The 18,178-nt window shown below is 46.0% G+C and overlaps 1 protein-coding gene across 2 annotated transcripts in view; it reads left to right on the top strand.

The window, feature by feature from the left end:
- The window catches only part of PLEKHG2 (pleckstrin homology and RhoGEF domain containing G2), a 718,440-nt gene that overhangs the window by 505,022 nt on the left and 195,240 nt on the right, over positions 1–18,178 (top strand). For both annotated transcript variants that reach the window (XM_069644246.1, XM_069644245.1), the window contains one exon: positions 56–187. In XM_069644246.1, coding sequence (XP_069500347.1) covers positions 56–187 — 132 coding nt within the window. The remainder of the gene's footprint in view (positions 1–55; positions 188–18,178) is intronic.

The following is an 18,178-nucleotide window of genomic DNA, read 5'->3' as shown; positions in this document are numbered from 1 at the left end:
TTGTGCTTTGAGAAATTGATGATGGGTATTTTTCCCTCTCTTTTGCTCCCTGTAGGAATTGGCGAAGCACTTCGATAAGAGCGCCGATGGTTACGAGACTGTGGAGGAAGCCATCATCACCATGACCGCTGTGGCCTGGTACATCAATGACATGAAAAGGAAGCAGGAGCACGCGGTCAGATTGCAGGTGAGCTGCCACGTGCAGAATGAGTATAGAGATCACTGTGCCCTTACACACTCATGCAGCTGCACAGGACCATCACAGCAGAACTTGGCAGCACGGGGCCAGACCGTGAGAGAAATTCATTCCGGGCAGCCACTAACATTTCACCCATCAAATCGTCCTTATTTTTCAACAAACATGCCTTGTTATGTCTCATTTTTCAGTCTCTCACCATATTTGTGTCCCTTCACTCCGCCTCACCAAGTGTTCTGTCATCACCTCATTGGGTTCTCTGCTTCTGCTCTCATCCACCTTCCGATCCACCCTTTTGGCCTCTAGCTGTTCTCTCTGCCTCTATGTATGAATGTATTCATTCAGTAAAAAAACTTTATAAAACAGAGTTAAGATGATCCAATTTAGCCCAACAAAACCCATTCAATTCGGCAGTTGTGGGAAGTGACATTTCCTTGTGCCCCTTGAAACACTTGTGTATGGGCGCGTTGTAAATGCCATATCACATATCATATCATAACCATCTAAACTCTGAGGACCCGCTTACCTCCGCCCCCGAAGATACTCCCTACAATGTCATTTTCTATCTCATGGTTGATCCCTGCTCCAATCCTCATGTATGTGCCCATGGACTGAAGAACCAGTGGGGGCTTGAAGTTAAGTTGGTTGTCGCTTCCCACACCAGCTGAATTTCACGGATTTTATTTTCATCCATTGGTTTATCTTAATTTGATACATTGGTTTATCTTAACTGAGCCTTGTGTAAGGGTGCACAAGGCTCAGTTAAGATAAGGAGACTGACTCAAAGGTGGCATGTTTGGGGCTCAAAACATTTATCAAAGAACAAAGCTGTCTTTCCCTATTCCAAAGGGTGGGGTTTGGGGGGGGCTCCCAGCCTCAACTAAAGATACAGTGTCTGTCAGGATGTCTTGACAATGGTCCTGTGTCAAGAAATCCCTACTTCTGTCCCTTACACTCGAAACTAAAGAATCAGGCAGTTCTGTTCTGGCCCCAGGATAATGACTCTCTTCTCCTGGGTTATGGTTCCTGGTAAATTTAAACGGTTCACAAATCTTAGCACAATCTCGAGTCTCACACGTTGTCGGGGGGAATGGCTCCCTTTCCCTGATATTAAAGTTCCACAAAATACTTTCTTGGTGGGCCAGGAGAATGTCTACCTTCTCCTGACCAAATGCCCGGGGAAATGGCTCCCTTCCCAGGCCTTGTGGACCTTCCTGCCGGTCCGGGTTACCAAAAGAATGACTCCCTTCTTCTGGTATCTAATTATCAGCTCCTTACAACCACAGGGAATGACTCTCTTCGCCTGGTCTTCCTTCTCCTTAGGCCTCACACCTACAACACCCTCTCTGAGTGTTAGGAGGGTCCGCAACCCTGGCTTCTCCTTTTCTTTGAACTGCCCACTTGCTTCACTCCATGCCAAGTACTGCCCTGAGGAAGATGATTCTTATCTCGTTTAGTGGGTTTATCCCTGCCGCTGTTGTGAGGGACTCTCCCTCTCAAGTTCTCCTTATGGTACTTGGGGTCCTCAACCTTTCCCTGCTGATCAACGGGCTGATTTGTCCAGGATCACACATTATGTTTAAGTGGTGAATCCATGATTTGAGCATCATCTGCGATTTAGACTCTTTACTTAATATCATCCTAGAACTCGCTCTATTTTTCACAGATATTTGTGTGCTTTGCACAGTAGACCATTACTAGATTTTTACACCTGTTACCTAGTTCTGCTTGTGTTTGCCACTTAGAGCCAAGCCGCACCCCCTGGCTCATCTCTACCCATGAATTCCCTGGTTCCACCAGCTCTCTTCTGCCTGGCTACCATTCTCACAGACTCCCCTCTGACCCGCCCTCTATGTACGTCTACATCTTTCTATGCTTTATCTTACTGTCCTCTATGTTCAGTCCCGGCTCTCTCACAGAAGCACATTGCCCTTTCTCAGACTCACTTTGCACACACCTCTACTCGTTTGTGCTTGCTGTGCCCACAACCTCTCATGCATCCCACGTACGTTCCACAATTGTCTCTGTTCTCGTTCACTTCATTTGAACAAACATTGTTGCACTGGCATTTGGTGTGCACAAGCGCCTTTGCTCGTTGTTGATGAACATGCCTTCTTTCGCTTGTAATTTGCACACACGCCTCTCCTTTCCTCTTTGCTTTGCACAACTACATTCATCGCTTGCACCACGTTGCCACCTCCGCTGCCTTGTGACTTTGTTCATTCTTACTCGCTTCCACCTCTGTCCTTAGTTTCCCCTGCATCGCTCACCGCCACCCCTACCCCCTCAATGGTATCTCCCCCAATTTACATCCAACCACCATCTCACAAATGTCCTCACATACATGTATCCCACTGTTCCTCTTGGCTAGCTTACATTCCTGTTTTCCCTACCTTTGCATCTTCTTGATTTGCGAAGACACTGACTGTGGTGCATCGTGTGTGCCGTGGGGGCTTGCGGGCGGTGGTGAGGGAATGTCAGGCTTCTGCCCACTTCCACTGTCCGTGTGTCTTTGACATGAATGCCCACGCTCTCTTTCTCTGCCTTCATTCCTTGGTCCTGAGCTCTTTGTATTCGCCAGCATGGAGAGCTTTACGGGACAGTGCACCGGGGTCCCGAAATAATGCCCCCGAGCCCGGGCTCCCTCATTCGCCCCATAACGAGCACAGCGTCAGTGCTTCGGGAGCCCGAAAGGGGCTTGCTGGACCAGCAATCCATTTACAAACTGTGAGAGGAATGCATTTAGGGAAATGAGAAGTCCTCCTCTGCACAAGCAGCACAGCCCAAGGTCACACTGGGAGCAGAGGCTGTAAAGACGAGAATAGTTGGTTTGCAGACATTTTACTGCCAAAATAAGGTTCTGAGACATTAAATGAGCACCAAGCCCAGTGGGTATGACGTGCTTAGAAAGGTTTCATTACCATCACAAACATTATTCTGAAATATAATGATCTAGGGTCATTCTTTGATCTGTATGCAAAGCAGCCAGCAGCACACCTGGGTGTTGTGTCCACTTCCCCTTTCAGATAGGAGATTTTGAGGATGAGGGAAATGTACACACTGTTGATATTCTGAGGGAGAGAGTGTTTGCTTCACAGACGGTGACTTATTAGCAAACCAATCCAGAGTGATGGAATTCTAATATGCAAACAAGACCACCTGAGGCCATGCTGGGTGACCCAAACTATATGTTTTCAGGGTCTTGTGAGGTATAGTTTATTCAGCCCCCCCCCTTATTTAGACGGTGTCAGACACTCGTTGTTAGAGCCCCCTTTTATTTCCCATCCCACTCAAATCACTGCCCGCACCCCTTACCCCTGGACACGTCTCTGCAGGCAGCCGAAAAATCATCTTTAATGCCAGCCCCCTATTTCATGCGATTGTAGGGAGACAGTCCAACCCTTTTGAGGGAGTCATTGAGAATGCCCCCTCACCAAAAGTTATAGTTAAAATTAGGGGACCAACCTTTCTTGTCAGCATATTTGATTATATTCGCAGAAATGGCCTTTGATTTTCAAATACTGCTTTCCCCAAGTCTGCCACTCTGCCCAGGCTCGTTTATTCCTTAGCAGCATCACTTGCTGGAGGCCCCATCAGAAAACCTTTCATCTTCAGGAAGAAACCCTGCTTGCACACCAGGAAACGGTTTATGCCACCGGCAAATCAGTTCCTCGCCCATGTTGTGCCCCAGCAGACTGATGTCCTTCAATGCTCTGCATGGAAAAACATACCGGGCCCAACAACATAGATCAGATGTGGTTAGTATTTACAGTACCATTTAGAGTGTGTTTATTGGTTCTTCCAGAAAGAAAGGGCATTCTGGGAAGATTATTGGTAATGGGTAGCGTCGCCATCAGTTAGCCAGTTAGCATTAGGAATAATGAGCCAGTTGCCGGACTGTAAAACAGATATGTATGTTACTCGTCATACAGCATTGTTAATAGCGACCCCTTCAGGGGATAGTACATATTTGCCCGTTTTTTGTGCTCAACGGACTGACACCAGATCCAACTATGTTTGGTTACCACATTGTCTGCAGTTTCCAGATTGCCCAGTTAATTCGTCATTTACAGTTCCCTTTAAATTCCAGTTAGAAACTGTGGGCATATTCCATTGGGGCCTCTCGTCGGATCCCAGCCAAAATTATATTTGCCTAGCAATCACCTCTTTGTTACGTTTTGTTATGCCTCTGTAACACGTCTTGGTCAGTTTCTGTTATGCCAGGTGATCACACAATTGTCGTTCTCCTTACGCATAGTTGTGACATCCTGGCCAGAATCCAGTATCTCCACATAACACATTGTGTCCTGATGAAACTATGTCTAACTAACATATGATGGATAGATTACATTACACCCAGTTAGCACATCCTGGCCAGGTTTCCTTATGCATAATTAGTACACCATTGCCAGATGTTCTTGCACAGAGTTATGCCCTGGAGCTCATTATGCACAGTTAGCACACCATGGCCATATTCCATTATAGCCCATCCCTTAATTCACCCTTTCTGCCTTATTCTTTACCTTTCTCGGTTCCTCTTCCTCTTCCCCCTTTCCTTTTCCTTGCGCTCTGTTTTGCCCTTTCCTTCCTTAACTTCTCCCCTCCCTTACTCATTCCCTCCCTTTGTCCTCTCATTCCTTCTATAGATTTGAAAAGTTTGTTATGCCCCTTTGACACATGATGGACCCTTCCCATTATGCCTAGACATATCTTCCTGTCTAGACTCGATCACACTCACTCGGGTACATCACAGCTAGATTCCATTAGGCTCAAGTAGGACATCGTTTCTAGATCAGAGTAGGCTTTGCTAGAACATAGTTGCCAGTGGTTTTCATTGACACCTTCCCTGCAGCAGCTCTTAACTTGCGCACTGTCGGCCTAATGCCAGAAGCTTGCCAGCGGGACCAGGCGGAGCACAAGAGTCATGGCATTGTGCGCTGTGAGGGTCATGAGCTTGATTCTTACCACCCTGCCCAGCACATGTGAGCCCACTCGATGAATAAGAAGTCACTAACCAGTCTCCTAGCTGACAGGTAAGAAGTTGGGAAGCATAATGGGCTCAGATGTGAACCTCAGAGTCCCTCCTCTGAGGCAGATTTGTGCCACTGCCAGCAGCAGGTCTAGGGCTAGTGGGTGATGGCACGTTAGTGGTGCAGGGCGCGTCTATTGGGTGTTGGGTCCGTGACAGACCACCAGGAGTTAACCAGCTAACTTAGTCTCCAATCCAGCCATCAAACAGAACATAAGGAAGCACTGAGCGGAATACAGACACATGATGCACGACACATACATATAATTTCATCAATGCACAAGACATAACAAAGCGCTGCACAAACAGAATGAACCCAAAAAGCACTGCACAAAATCATAAAAAGGACCGTTCATTATGAACATAAGACTGCACAGAATGAACACAAATGGTCCCGCATAGCAATAAAGCAACATACGAATACTGAGCAGAACTAAAAAGTGCTGCGCAGGACTAAAAAGTGTCGCGCAGAACAAATCAAAGCAATGACTGCACAGAATAAGCACAGTGAAGTACTGCCAAGACCCATCAACACAAAGCGCCAACCAAAGCACTGTACTTAATCAGCATAACACAGCAATGCATATTTTATACATGATTGACCAAAAGTATGACAACAGCACTCCATAGAATAGAATACATCACTGAATAGAATTGTATACAGCACTCAACAGAAACAATACAAAGTGCTGTAAATTCAACATAGCAAAGCAATGCACAGAATCTTCCAAGCAGCACTACGCAGATCACAACAAACTACACAAAATGGCACTCACAAAGCAACGTACTGATGAGAAAGGAGGCAGCCAGCATAATAAATGAATGCACATCACTTCAGGGAAATTTATAAACAGAACTGCACACGAATTAATGCACAGAGCCAGCTTAAAACCTCCCTGTTCAGAATCAACATAACCTAAACCACTGAATGGAGCGCACACGATAATAGGCAGAATCCTCATAGCACCGCTTTGCGGAACACAATAGGGTACATTTGTTGAACTCGCTGCCCAACTTATTTAAATTTCATTCTCAAGGGTAATTCCAGCGTATGGGCAGATGTGCTCTTCAATCTATTTTCTAATCTTGCTATTTTGGGGCGTATGCCTGTCACTTGGACTTTCCTTGTTCCTATTACCACTCAATTGCCCTTTTGGACACCTCTACAAAAATATTTGCCTCGCTGTTATTAGATGAAACCTCCATTTTGGACAAAGTCGGTTGGGGGCTTCCAATCAGGTGTTCTTAAGAAAATTGGATTGTCCCCTTTACCCCTATTACAGGCTTCGGTTAGGCACGAAAAAAGCTCCCCACCCCCGTTTCTTACTTGTATAGACCTCACAGCCCCTTTTGATTGTGTTGAGAGGGTGCTGCTTTGGAATAAGTGGGCGGGGGATGGGGAGTGCCGAGGGGTTGTTGAATAATTCGACTTTATCAAGACACTCACTACTCTGCAGATTCGATTGACCAACCAAGGGTTGCGTTTTGGCGCCCTGCCTGTTCAATCTGTCAGATTTAGTGTCTGTTTTACAGGAATATAGGACCTTCCCACCAAAAACTGGTCAGTCCCCCATACTCGCGCTTCTTTTTGCGTATGATGTAATCTTGTTCGACAGGACCCAAATTGGCCTAGAGCGAGCCCTTACGGATCTGACCCATTATGTCCATAGGAACAATCTAAAGATTAATTTGTCGGAAGAGGTCTTCACACATCCCCACATTTTATTGGTTTATTGATGGCGTTCATTTGGGTATTGTTTCTGATTTAATGTTTAGGATTTCCATTTTATGACGCTTCAAGGATGGGTGATCTAGACCTCAATCTCAGATCTAAACCGTTGTCGCTTTACGCCCAAATGCAAATAATAAAAGCAGAAGTATTGAAAATAAACTTTGTACTAATCAAATTCTACCCTGCAAAAGTAACTCCCTCTACAATATATGGGCGAGAGACCCCTTTATCTTCGGACCAAAGGCAATTAAATGTACTGGAAGGTCAACTTTGGAAGAGAGGTCTAGGTCTTCCATATTCCTGACTAGTGCTGATCAGACGTCCTAAACGGGTGATTCAGTCATGGCACGATTCTATTGTGTATGATGTTGAATTTATTCTGTAAAGTCTTAGATCCACCAAAGCAATCCTCGTTGGTTTCTCTTCACCATGTCTCCCTGAGTGGATCAAGCTTTCCACTCAACCTTTTCTTCCAGGATTGCGACCATTTGCTGCAGAAGATCAGCACTAGTCATAAGAAAGGCTGATCTTTTTTGGATGATCCAAGGACCAGAATTTAATCAGGAACTATAAATTGTACACATAGTATGCGAAACTTAAGTGGCCTGATTCTCTACACCTAAATTTCCCTGGTGCAATTTCCATACCCCAAGTTTCAGCAAATCTTTGTGCGCTTTCATTTGGACCTATTGGGAACTTTCCAACGATGGGACCCCATCGAACAGAGGGTCTATCAGCGTTGCTCTTCTGGCACGTCCACTGAAACATCTTTAAATTAATTGTCCCACCACTTTAGATATTGGATATGAATTGTTTGGTAAATCTGCAAATAATCACATTTTCTTGAGCTCAGACAGCTTCTGGAATTGTCTTTTGAATGGGGTTCATAATGGTTTAACCATCACATTAATTTGACCATTTTACACATTTGTCTAAGCAAATATATACATAGTTTTAATATAACAATGTAAAGATCTCAAGAGTCTTTGGATCAGAATTCTGATTTTACACAATGTTTTTATGATTGTTTCTGTTATGTGAAAAGTTTTAGAAAAGTATGACACAATAGGAAAAAACGCGCACCGCACAGAAACCCCACAATAAGGCACGTGACTAAAATAACCGCACCGAAGGGACGTGGCGTTGGGTAAGAAAGCCCTTCAGACCTGGATCTGGGCGGAAACCATGCCAAGCTATCATTAACCAATGCAATGTTTAGCAGCCCCACATACCTCGGGGCATTTGAACGAGGCACTGCACGGAGCATGTTCAACAAAGAGCTCGATCCGAGCAAACCATAACAAAACTGTGCACCAAGCAACATTGCAGGACCCCCGGAGGGACGAATCCGCTGCATCCCCCCTGTACTCCCGAATCTGCTGCATCCCCCTGTACTCCCGAATCTGCTGCATCCCCCCTGTACTCCCGAATCTGCTGCATCCCCCCTGTACTCCCGAATCTGCTGCATCCCCCCTGTACTCCCGAATCTGCTGCATCCCCCCCGAGTCCCGAATCCGCTGCACCCCCCTGTACTCCCGAATCCGCTGCATCCCCCCTGTACTCCCGAATCTGCTGCTTCCCCCTGTACTCCCGAATCCGCTGCATCCCCCCTGTACTCCCGAATCTGCTGCAACCCCAGGAGTCCTGAATCTGTTGAACCCCCCCCCCCCCCCGAGTCCCGAATCTGCTGCACCCCCCTGTACTCCTGAATCTGCTGCAACCTCCTGTACTCCTGAATCTGCTGCGCCCCCTTGGAGTCTCGAATCTCCTGCACCCCCCGTAATCCCGAATCTGCTGCACCCTCCTGGAGTTCTTAATCTGCTGCACCCCCTGGAGCCCCGTATCAGAACATGCCACGTTTCAGTCACTTTTCGTTGCAGCAGGTTTTAAACGCAGTCCTTTGAGTGAGGTGAGGCGCTGTTTTGCATCTGTTCCGCTGCCCGACACATGTGAGGGCAACGTCTCCAACACCTGCACAGTTCTGGAATGCATCCACATTGGAGTGAGTGACTGCTCCCCAAAGAGATGTCCATAGTTGCCAGCGGGGCCGGTTTCTACCCCGGTTTGATGTGCTCGGCTCTTATTTTCTTCTGATTCGATCGTTAACACCCCTGCAAATGTATGCCCTGTTTCCCATAAGCCGAGAGTTAGCGGCGCTTGTCTGTTTTTCAGTGTTGTAAGTGAATCACTTTTGGTTGAATGCCTGAAGAATCCGACATGACTTTGCTGAATTATGACGATTCTGCTGAGAATAATGGGTTTTGTGGCCGGTGAACAATTCCCAGACATGAGCCAAATCCCTGAGGAACCCGGGAGGAACCCAGCCATAACAACACGGAATCGTCATAACACCGCCAGCAATAACATAAGAAATCAGCATGAAGAACACAAGGCACTGCAGCACCACCACCAGTGAGCAGATCTGTGTGAAGTCAGTTACATGTAATCTGTGTACAAATGAGCACTGGGAAGAAACACTGCCTGAAAGGAACATCACCCAGCACCGGGAGAAAGAAGACTGTGTAGAGTAGTATCGGATTATAACCGAGGTGTGAACACAACATTGCATCCTTGAGAGGCGTCACTCTTGGGTTGTAAAACCTATGTATGAAATAGCACCGTCTAGGGCTGTGGCTTGGTGGCCAGCCGAGATGGCCACAATTTCACAGTGCTCTGTGGAGGAGCTAGATCGGAAGCTTGAACTGGCCTTTTAGGTGGGGCCAAGATCCATTTAAGATGGAGGGATGCCACTGTAACTGATTCTGCAGCAGTGACTTGGAGAAAGCTAGCATGCACCGCTACTAGAATCTCTTGTACGTGTCATAGGACTGAGTCTAGTGGATACACATGCATGCACCGCTTTCTGGGGGCCCTTCCACTTGAACCTCTGCTAAATGAAGGCAAATACGTACAGCAACCTGGTCTTGGTTATGGTATATAGTGTGAGGTGGAGTGCACTGCATGGAGAGTCTAGTGAAGGCTCTTGCTGGTGAAGAGAAATTCTAAGCACAGCTTTGTGTCCCCAGCTCAGTGGCAGCAAGAGTGCAATGTGACCCTATCTAGGGTTCGAGAACCTGGAGTCCGTTTTGATTCTGGGTAATGCCTTACACTGGTTGCTCCTGAAGTGAAGCCTGTCCGTGGGTGGGCATCTTCACCAATGGCAAGCATTGTTAGCCTTTTAACTTCGGGCATACAATAGCTAACATTCCTGGCTTCGCGGGAGCAATTTAAATTGTGTATGGATATCAGATGATTTGTAGTCACAGTCCGTTATTCACACTGATCCGTCAACAGGTCAAGGCACTTCAAATCCCACTGGCTTTTTATTCTGCCGGGATACTGAATTACTATACCGGTAATCTTTCTAGTCAGCACTATTGTTCCAAGGTTGTCTCCATAGGCTTTCTGCCCTGCTGAAGGACTAGAAAGTATGCTACATAGTTTTGCATAAAGATCACCTGTGCTGCGTTTCCCATTGACGCGCCTGTTTCCATATTTTGCTGCGTGGACTTGAGCCCAATTATTTCATTGGAGAAGAACAAGAAAACAAATCTCGTGGATGAATACAGACTTCTTTGCACCATGTAACTCATGAAATGAACAGTGTTTGTCTAGTTCAGAAGCATACAGGCCCTCATCACCCTCAACATACCCAGTGATGGCTACATTGGGGCGTATTGAAAAATCAATGTCACATCTAGAGGGTACATCTGATAAACTGAGCGAGAAGGTGGCCTAGATGGTATCTAGAAACTCCACATTAGAACAGATAACCACTGAGTTGGACCATCAATACAACCAGATGTTGCCTGTAGCGAAACGTTCAGGAAAAGAGATAGACGCAGTAATAAGGAAGAAAAGGGCCAGGGAAAACAGGCTTGAATTGGTGGAGAATTTGGTGTGGGTTAAACAAATTAGTTATTGGTGTCCCTTTAGGTGTGCAAGGTGATGATCTGATTTAATCTTCCTTCAATTGGCTTCCAGAGATGCTACACTTGGAAGAAGAAGATCATACGTATGTGAAGAAGTGCTAAAGGATTAAGTTGATTGCGTACAGATGCGACGCAAGATTCAAAGGTGGGGCCAGCACTCCTCATCAGGGTTCTTGATGCCTAGGACAGGGATGGAAGCCTAAAAGCAGCAAATACAAAGGGGACTCTAGTAACCCGCATCAAACGATTCTCCTTCTCCCGGACCTGGTGCCAGCGACTGAGAAAAGGAGTCGACTGGACATTTCAAGAAGCCCTTCCTCACTTCGGAATTAAAGCAGGTTTATTACGACCTGTTCAACTCTGGGTTACTTGAAAGGAGAAGGAATACATTTTCTTGGACTCTTAAGCAGGCTGAAGAGCTACCGAAGTCCATTTCTGAGGTTGCCACAGCTGATGTAAACAAGGGTTGAAAATTCATAGGTTCCACGGTTGATCATGGTAAACTTCATGTAGAAATGGGGTAATTTGGTTCCTCTAGGAATATGCGTCAAAGGATTAATTTCGAAGTGAGATCTGCTGAGTACTTAGTCTGCATCGGGCTGGGTGGGGAGGGATGTCGTCAATGTGGGTAATATGTATTGTTCTGTTATTACTTTCAGAAATGGGTTCAGAGAAGGGTGCTTTAATCCAAAGGTATATTTCATTGTGGCAGTTGAATAAACCACTATACATACTGGGTCGTAAGAAGCTCTATTTCTTGTATAGAGGGTGGAGTTAGTGTAAGTCTTGATTAATACCTTTTTATATAGTGAGGATTGGTTGCTCCTTTTGGATTAAAGAGGAAGAGGGGACCGAATAGTCGAGGACACTAACCCCTTGTTTTCGGGGCAGAGGGGTGGAGATTTGGGTTCCAACCTGAATAGCCCTTTGGAAATGAGGAAATGGTTCTGCATGTGTTCTTTGTGTTGTGAATTGTTATACCATTGCATTCCATGTTGAAGTTTGTCACCGGAGCCTAGTGGGGTCTATAATCTTTCCACACCTCTAGTAGAACTACCAGAGATGTTCCAGTTTTATCTTGTCAAGTCTATGCATGACTGTGAACATGCTATGGCTTGTTTTTAAAACGAATCAAAGGAAAATAGCACCATCCTACAGGACAGTGACAGTTTCCTCATACTGGGTAAAAAGCAAACTTTTCAGTTAATTTGCATACCCATAGTGCATTGCTGTGTGGCTCTGTGTTGGAGGTGAATTTCCATTGAGGACTATGAGGTGTCACAATGCATGTCTGACTTTTTGGCTTAAATTGTATTTTCTACTAACTAAACAAGAAATAGCATGCATGACTTTGTACTTGCAAAGCATGTGTCACAAGTTAAGCCATTTTTTATTTTATTTATTGGTTATTTGTAATGCGCACTGTGCAGCAAAACATGTGTTTCTAGACGCATCAAGACAAGTAGGGGGTAAGTGGTGAGGAAGGAGGTATAAAACAAAAACAAAACATTCTTAAAAGGGAGGGGGGAGAAGGGAAGTAGCTAACAGGAGAACGCCAAGACGCTCTGACTAGGTTGTGAAACGATTTAGAACTTGCTGAGACATGAAGAAAGGAGGTACGGGGAGGAGTTCAGGGTGGGGGTGACGGGTAATAATGCAAAAACTATTAAAAGTGGATGAAACTTAGGTAAACTGCATTAAGGAGACCAAACATGCAATTATGGTAGGCAGGTAAGTGACTACAGACAGGAAAAGCCTTGCCTCAAACAATGATGCGCTAGATCAGTCATGCAGGCAGGAAAGACATCATAAGTGTTCAAAGGCCATCAATGGTTGCAGGTGATCAATGCAATGCAGGTAAGACCAGTGCAAAACACAGCAAGGATCAAGCGTCGGACAAAAGGTTGCAGGAAGTGAAGTACAAACACAGCAAGGTTCCAAAGCCAAATAAATATTTGCAGGCAAGTCAGGCGTTAAACACAGCATGGATCCAGAGTCAATCAGAGGTTGCAGGTGAGTGAAGTACAAAACAGAGCAAGGTTCCCAGGCATGCAAGGGAGCAGATGAGAGAAGCGTAACAGGGCAGAAAGCTGAAGACGACAACCAGGGGTGAAGGTAGGATGAAGACACATAATAAAGGGATGTGAGGGGAAGACAGGAGGGAGGAGTGTAGGGTAATAGCAAGAAGAAATCAGGCTGCGTGGAGGAAGGATTGAGAGTGAAAGAGCAGAAAAAAGGCTAGTGGAAGAGAAGCAACAGCGGAGGAGCAGTGAGACAACGTGGTCGCAGGCGACAAGCCATATGGAGTCAACACTCAAAGGGCGTATAAAGAGACGCGCACAACAAGGAAATATAAAGAAATAGGAGAAGTCGTAGTGAGATGTGTGGTGGTGGGGGAAACAGATGAGCGACACAAAAGAAGGGCAGCTGAGCAAAGAGGGGGTAGGATCAGAGGAGGGCCAGTCTAAAGGTGAAGGGAGCACAGCACCAAGCCCCTGGACATTCAGCACCAACAGAACAGTGAGGGGGGCAAGCCAAGAGCAAGAACGCTAGACTCTCCCGGCCACCACTACAACCAGCGGAACACATGGGAGAGAGGGGAGTAGGGTAGTAAAAGGGAGGGGGCAGGAGAATAGCGCAAGAGGAAACCGGTGGAAGAGAGGGAGTGAAAGTGGCAAGGGCAAAGGGCAGGGGGGAGGGAGGAGGGAGACGTCAAGTAAAACAGGGGGTTGCAAGAGCGTGGCAGCGAGTGAAGGAAGGTGGGAAGGAGGGAAAGGATAAGGAGGTGAAAACAGGGGAGTAAGGCAAGAGGGGCCTCCTTACATTAAGAAATGAGAAGAGAAATCAGATGGCAAGCAGCCAGAACGGAAATTAAGTATGGATATAACACGGGGGGATACGAAAGAACAGGAATTCAAGCGACCTAGCGGGCTGGCACCACTGCACTGGCAGCACCTGGGCAGGCGTTGGACCTTTTATGGGGGCCTTTCCTGTGGGAGAATGAAAGTAAAGCTGGACTTTGAATCGGGTCCCTCCAGTCGAGGCACAAAGGCAGCCTTAGACCCCCACACCATGTAGAGCGTTGTCGCGGGTCGGCAATCCAGGTCTTGTTGCTCCACACAGGAGCAGGGCGGCCATCTTTAGAGGAGGCAGTGCGCCATCGAAATAAATGTTCAGTTGTGCATCGGCCTCCTCCTGCAAGCAGTGTGCTGCAGGAGGGTCTCTGATGCAACCCTCACGATCTTGTAGGAGTGAACATAAAATACAACCAGGCCGAATTTATCAAGTTAATAACTAATAAGAACATATCAGTGCAAAGACGTGCAAAGTTGTCCTTAAAATAGGTTTTGCAACATGCCACTTTTCTAGAATACCCCACCACCCCCCTGTCACTTTAGGAAATGCAAATTACTGATTTTGAGACCGGCCTCAGGTCTGTTACATCTAGGTAGTACGTGACATATAACGCTGTGTTCATTTTGCATTAGATATTAGTGTCCCTCATCATCTTAGCTCCCCATAAAGGTAGGTAGGTTAAGGGTGGTTGTTGGTGTGTGTGAGCCTTAATGCACCCCCACACCCGGTTGACCAATCGTGGGTTGTTGCCCTGTTAGGTGAATAGGCTGCTTGTCTTTGCTCTGTCTCCTTAGACACATTCGCGTATGAAATGGAATCGTGATTGAGGACTGCTGTAACTCGCCCGTACTCCTATGCAATCAGAACCCGTATCAATGAGGTCTGAATATGGCTGGAATATCTTGGAACCAATGCGCAGCACCACCTAGTGACAACTTGTGCTTATTTCAGCATCGTCAGTGAATAAAACAGAAATAACATGATTTTTTACATGTTGCTTGATAGTAGGGTTTACTTGGGGCAAAGGTTGTTCGTTGGCAGCAAGTTGAGGCTAAGTTACAAAACTCCTAAAAACACCCACTACCACTCCTGAGAATATGCACAGAGATAAGGTGACTGGGATGAGTTCTTCCTGTCTAAGTAATCGAAGCACAGCATAGGAAACGTGGAAAGAAACACATTGGAAATATCAAGCAGCAGGGACGTCATTTCACCAAAATGCCAAGCGTAGCGGAAGTGACATCACATGACCTCTGGTGACATCACAGAAAGTGATGGCATTTGACCCCACCCCAAAGCAATGTCACGGGAAGTGATGGAACGCAACCTTTCACCCCTTGACAAAACAGGAAGTTGCACCACATAGCATTGTTCCCAAGTACACTACGAAAAATATGGTTATAGCACTATAATCTGATATACATTTCATAAAAGAATGGATCACCATATGTATCATTAAGATCAGTGTGTGTATAGGCCCATATTACCAAATTACTGTGAATGCAAATAGACGTCCACAGCCAAATGATAATGATGTGGTATTATACAGCAGTTACGCTTAAGCGCTTTATATAGAACAGATTTACATACAACATCACCCAACCTGTGCTGGTACTCATTATCGACTAGAGGAATGAAAGGCTGAGTTGAGGTGTTTAAGAACAAACTAAATCAGTAACTCACCCCCTGACTTGTGCCGGAAATAAACCTTTAATGAGTTTAGCAATTATGGTATAGAATTCCAGAAAGACCAATTATTTGTTATTCATATTCTTTCTTATTTAGGGTTGCTGAAGAAAGTGTTAAACTTGTAGAACCCCTGTTTTTTAATTTTTTTTATTTAAAAAAAAAAAACTTTGTAAGAGGCCTGAACAAGAAAGCCAGCCACTCCAGAAGCAAAGAGTCACATGGTGCTGCCCAGGAGGTTGCGTTTAAAAAAAAGTGTCATTTTTTTTGTTTTTAGGGGTGGCAAGGGAGACCTCAGGCGTCGCAGTTGCGACCCTTGTCGACCCCAAAATGATGTCCCTGTCAAGCAGGGGCACTCCTATCAATCTTGGCATTTACTGTCGGATGAGTAAACGGTTCCCTGCAGCAACACTGGATGAATACCAAGGGCAGCTGGGATCGGAAAAAACAGAGATAATCCCCAAAAGTGGCTAGAGTTCAATCGCCAAATTGCAGTAAATCCTCCAGCCAGGAAGCAGTTGGGAAGACATCTGCTGCCCTTCTGCATCAATTTCATAGTGACCGAGTGGGAGGCGGCTCGCAGCTCCTCATGCCATCGCTGGCCCCATCTTGGAGGGATGTTCTCTTCCCACATCAATGACCATCTTGGGAATGGTATTTCTATCTTACTTTGGAGGTGTCAGACTTTCTTATAGTTTGGATTGTGACAGACACCATCATGGTTTTGTTTAGGGCAGACGACATCTTAGTTAGGGCTGTGACAGACCTCTTCTTGATGTGACTTAGTGGAGACACCATCTTGATTTGAATATCCAGACCTTTAGTCAATGCCAGCCTACAAACAAGGGCTGCCTTTGTGCTGTGCTACTCCGTTCCATCTCACCAAGGTTTGGCGTGCTTGTTGAAGCTCCCATCCTTTCAGCTTCCAATGCCTATGCGGATTCCACCAATCCAGCCCACCTTCTCCCCTGGAGGAAAGGAAGGAGGAGTTGTATTGCTTAGAAGGCTAAAGAGTATATAGGCACCGCATGAGGAGTCCATGAGCCTGGGACGCCAGGGAGCTGAGGGGCTGTATAAATCTAAATAAATACAAATACAAATGTGATCGGCATGTCGTGCACTACATGTTTTGGGAGGTAAAGGAAGGGTGCACAGGTAGAGTGGAAGGTTACACACTTTTCTGGATCCTGACCCAGCTAACCCTCTGGGGTCCAAGGACGCTTTCCCGAATGTCCACACTCCTAATTGTGTAGCCACCACACTCCTTGCTGGAGATCCTTTGACATGGCATCCAACACTTTATCTAGCACAGCAGCTGTGGATATTCTGGCATCTCACCTCCACTTTTGCCATCTGATATTTCTGCCATGCAGACCTCTTGCCTCCGATGCCTGCTTTTGGGACTCGTTTGCAGAGCTTGTGGCCCCCTGTATACCTTTCGGAGGGGCCCTGCAATCACATCGAGCGACTTCAACGTTTCAATGGTTGGAGGAAACTTCCCTAATCACTACCGCCAGTCCTTTGGGCAACGCAGCACTCCTAGATCTGGACACCCAGCAGGCCATGCTCTGGACCCACATGTCTGGCTTCCTCGTGCAGTCTTTTTAGGCTCCAGCTCTTGAGGCAATGAAAGCCCAACGGCAATAAAAAAAAAAGGATGTACCTACTCTTCGAAGCAAGTGCCCTACTTTGGACTATCGAATACCCTTCGGAGGTTTGACATCTTCCCTTTCTGCTCTGACTTAAATATGCTGCTGACCTCTTAAAAGTCCACCCCAAGGCCAGCTCCTGAGTCGCTCATAAGTCAGCAGTGTTTAGGTGACCGAAAACCTTGTACTGAATTTTTTGAGCAGAAATGGTGCAATTGCTCGGCTATAAAAACACGATAGTCATCCAAAAAGATTTTTATTCCTCGTATATATTTATTTGAATGTATAAAGAACCAATAAAGTAGTAACAAAACTAATGAATAATGCAAGATAAGTGAACAACATAAATTAACAATGTACTAGTGCCATATTAATAAGATATGAAAAATCGCGTGTGGGAGGGGCCTGAGAATAAAGGAGAGGGGGGTCATTTCAAAGTTTAGGGACAAGTAGCAAGAATGAGCAGAAGTGGGAATTGACCAAAGGGGATTATCCAGCCAATAAGTCTGTATTGGTTAACTGAACAGCCTCTCTGGAAATCTCCAGTTCCATTAGCGATCAATAGTTTATGTAAAGTGCAAAGTAGGATATGCCATGTTTCTCTTCATTACTCTGCTGCAACCTCTGCTGGCGTGCCAAGCGCCTTTCACAAAAGGTCCCCCAACCAGAGCCAGCCGAAAATGTGCCCGGCTCGTGGGGGTCCATTTTAACATGTTTGGGAGCCCCTTGGCTACAGATGTGAAAACAGTCTGAAGCACCCGTGGGGTGCTTGGATCATAATGGAGACATAAAAGATATCAACAGGAGGGTTAATGGTTCCAGATTATCACGTAACGGGCAGCCAGCGGGGAGCTGAAAAACGAAATGGCCGCTTAAAACCTATTTAACTTTCATTGTCAACAAGAGGCTAGTGTCGTTGAAACCGCAGTAAAAAGGCACCAATGTGATCAGAATTCTGCTGGATACTGTAGGTCATAGAGAGGTAACGGCCTGAGGGTGCCAGCAAAGTCAGCCTGTAGCATGCAAGCTGCAAAGTGAACATTTGTTGTCTTGAATTATAGAAGTGTTTTGCTGTGTCATGAGACTGCCAACATGGGG

This window comes from Ambystoma mexicanum, chromosome 2p, assembly GCF_040938575.1.
Source record: "Ambystoma mexicanum isolate Mex_15411 chromosome 2p, UKY_AmexF1_1, whole genome shotgun sequence".
Classification (NCBI taxonomy): domain Eukaryota; kingdom Metazoa; phylum Chordata; class Amphibia; order Caudata; family Ambystomatidae; genus Ambystoma; species Ambystoma mexicanum.
The sequence above is the reverse complement of the archived record's forward strand: the minus strand, read 5'-3'. Positions and strand labels throughout refer to the sequence as shown.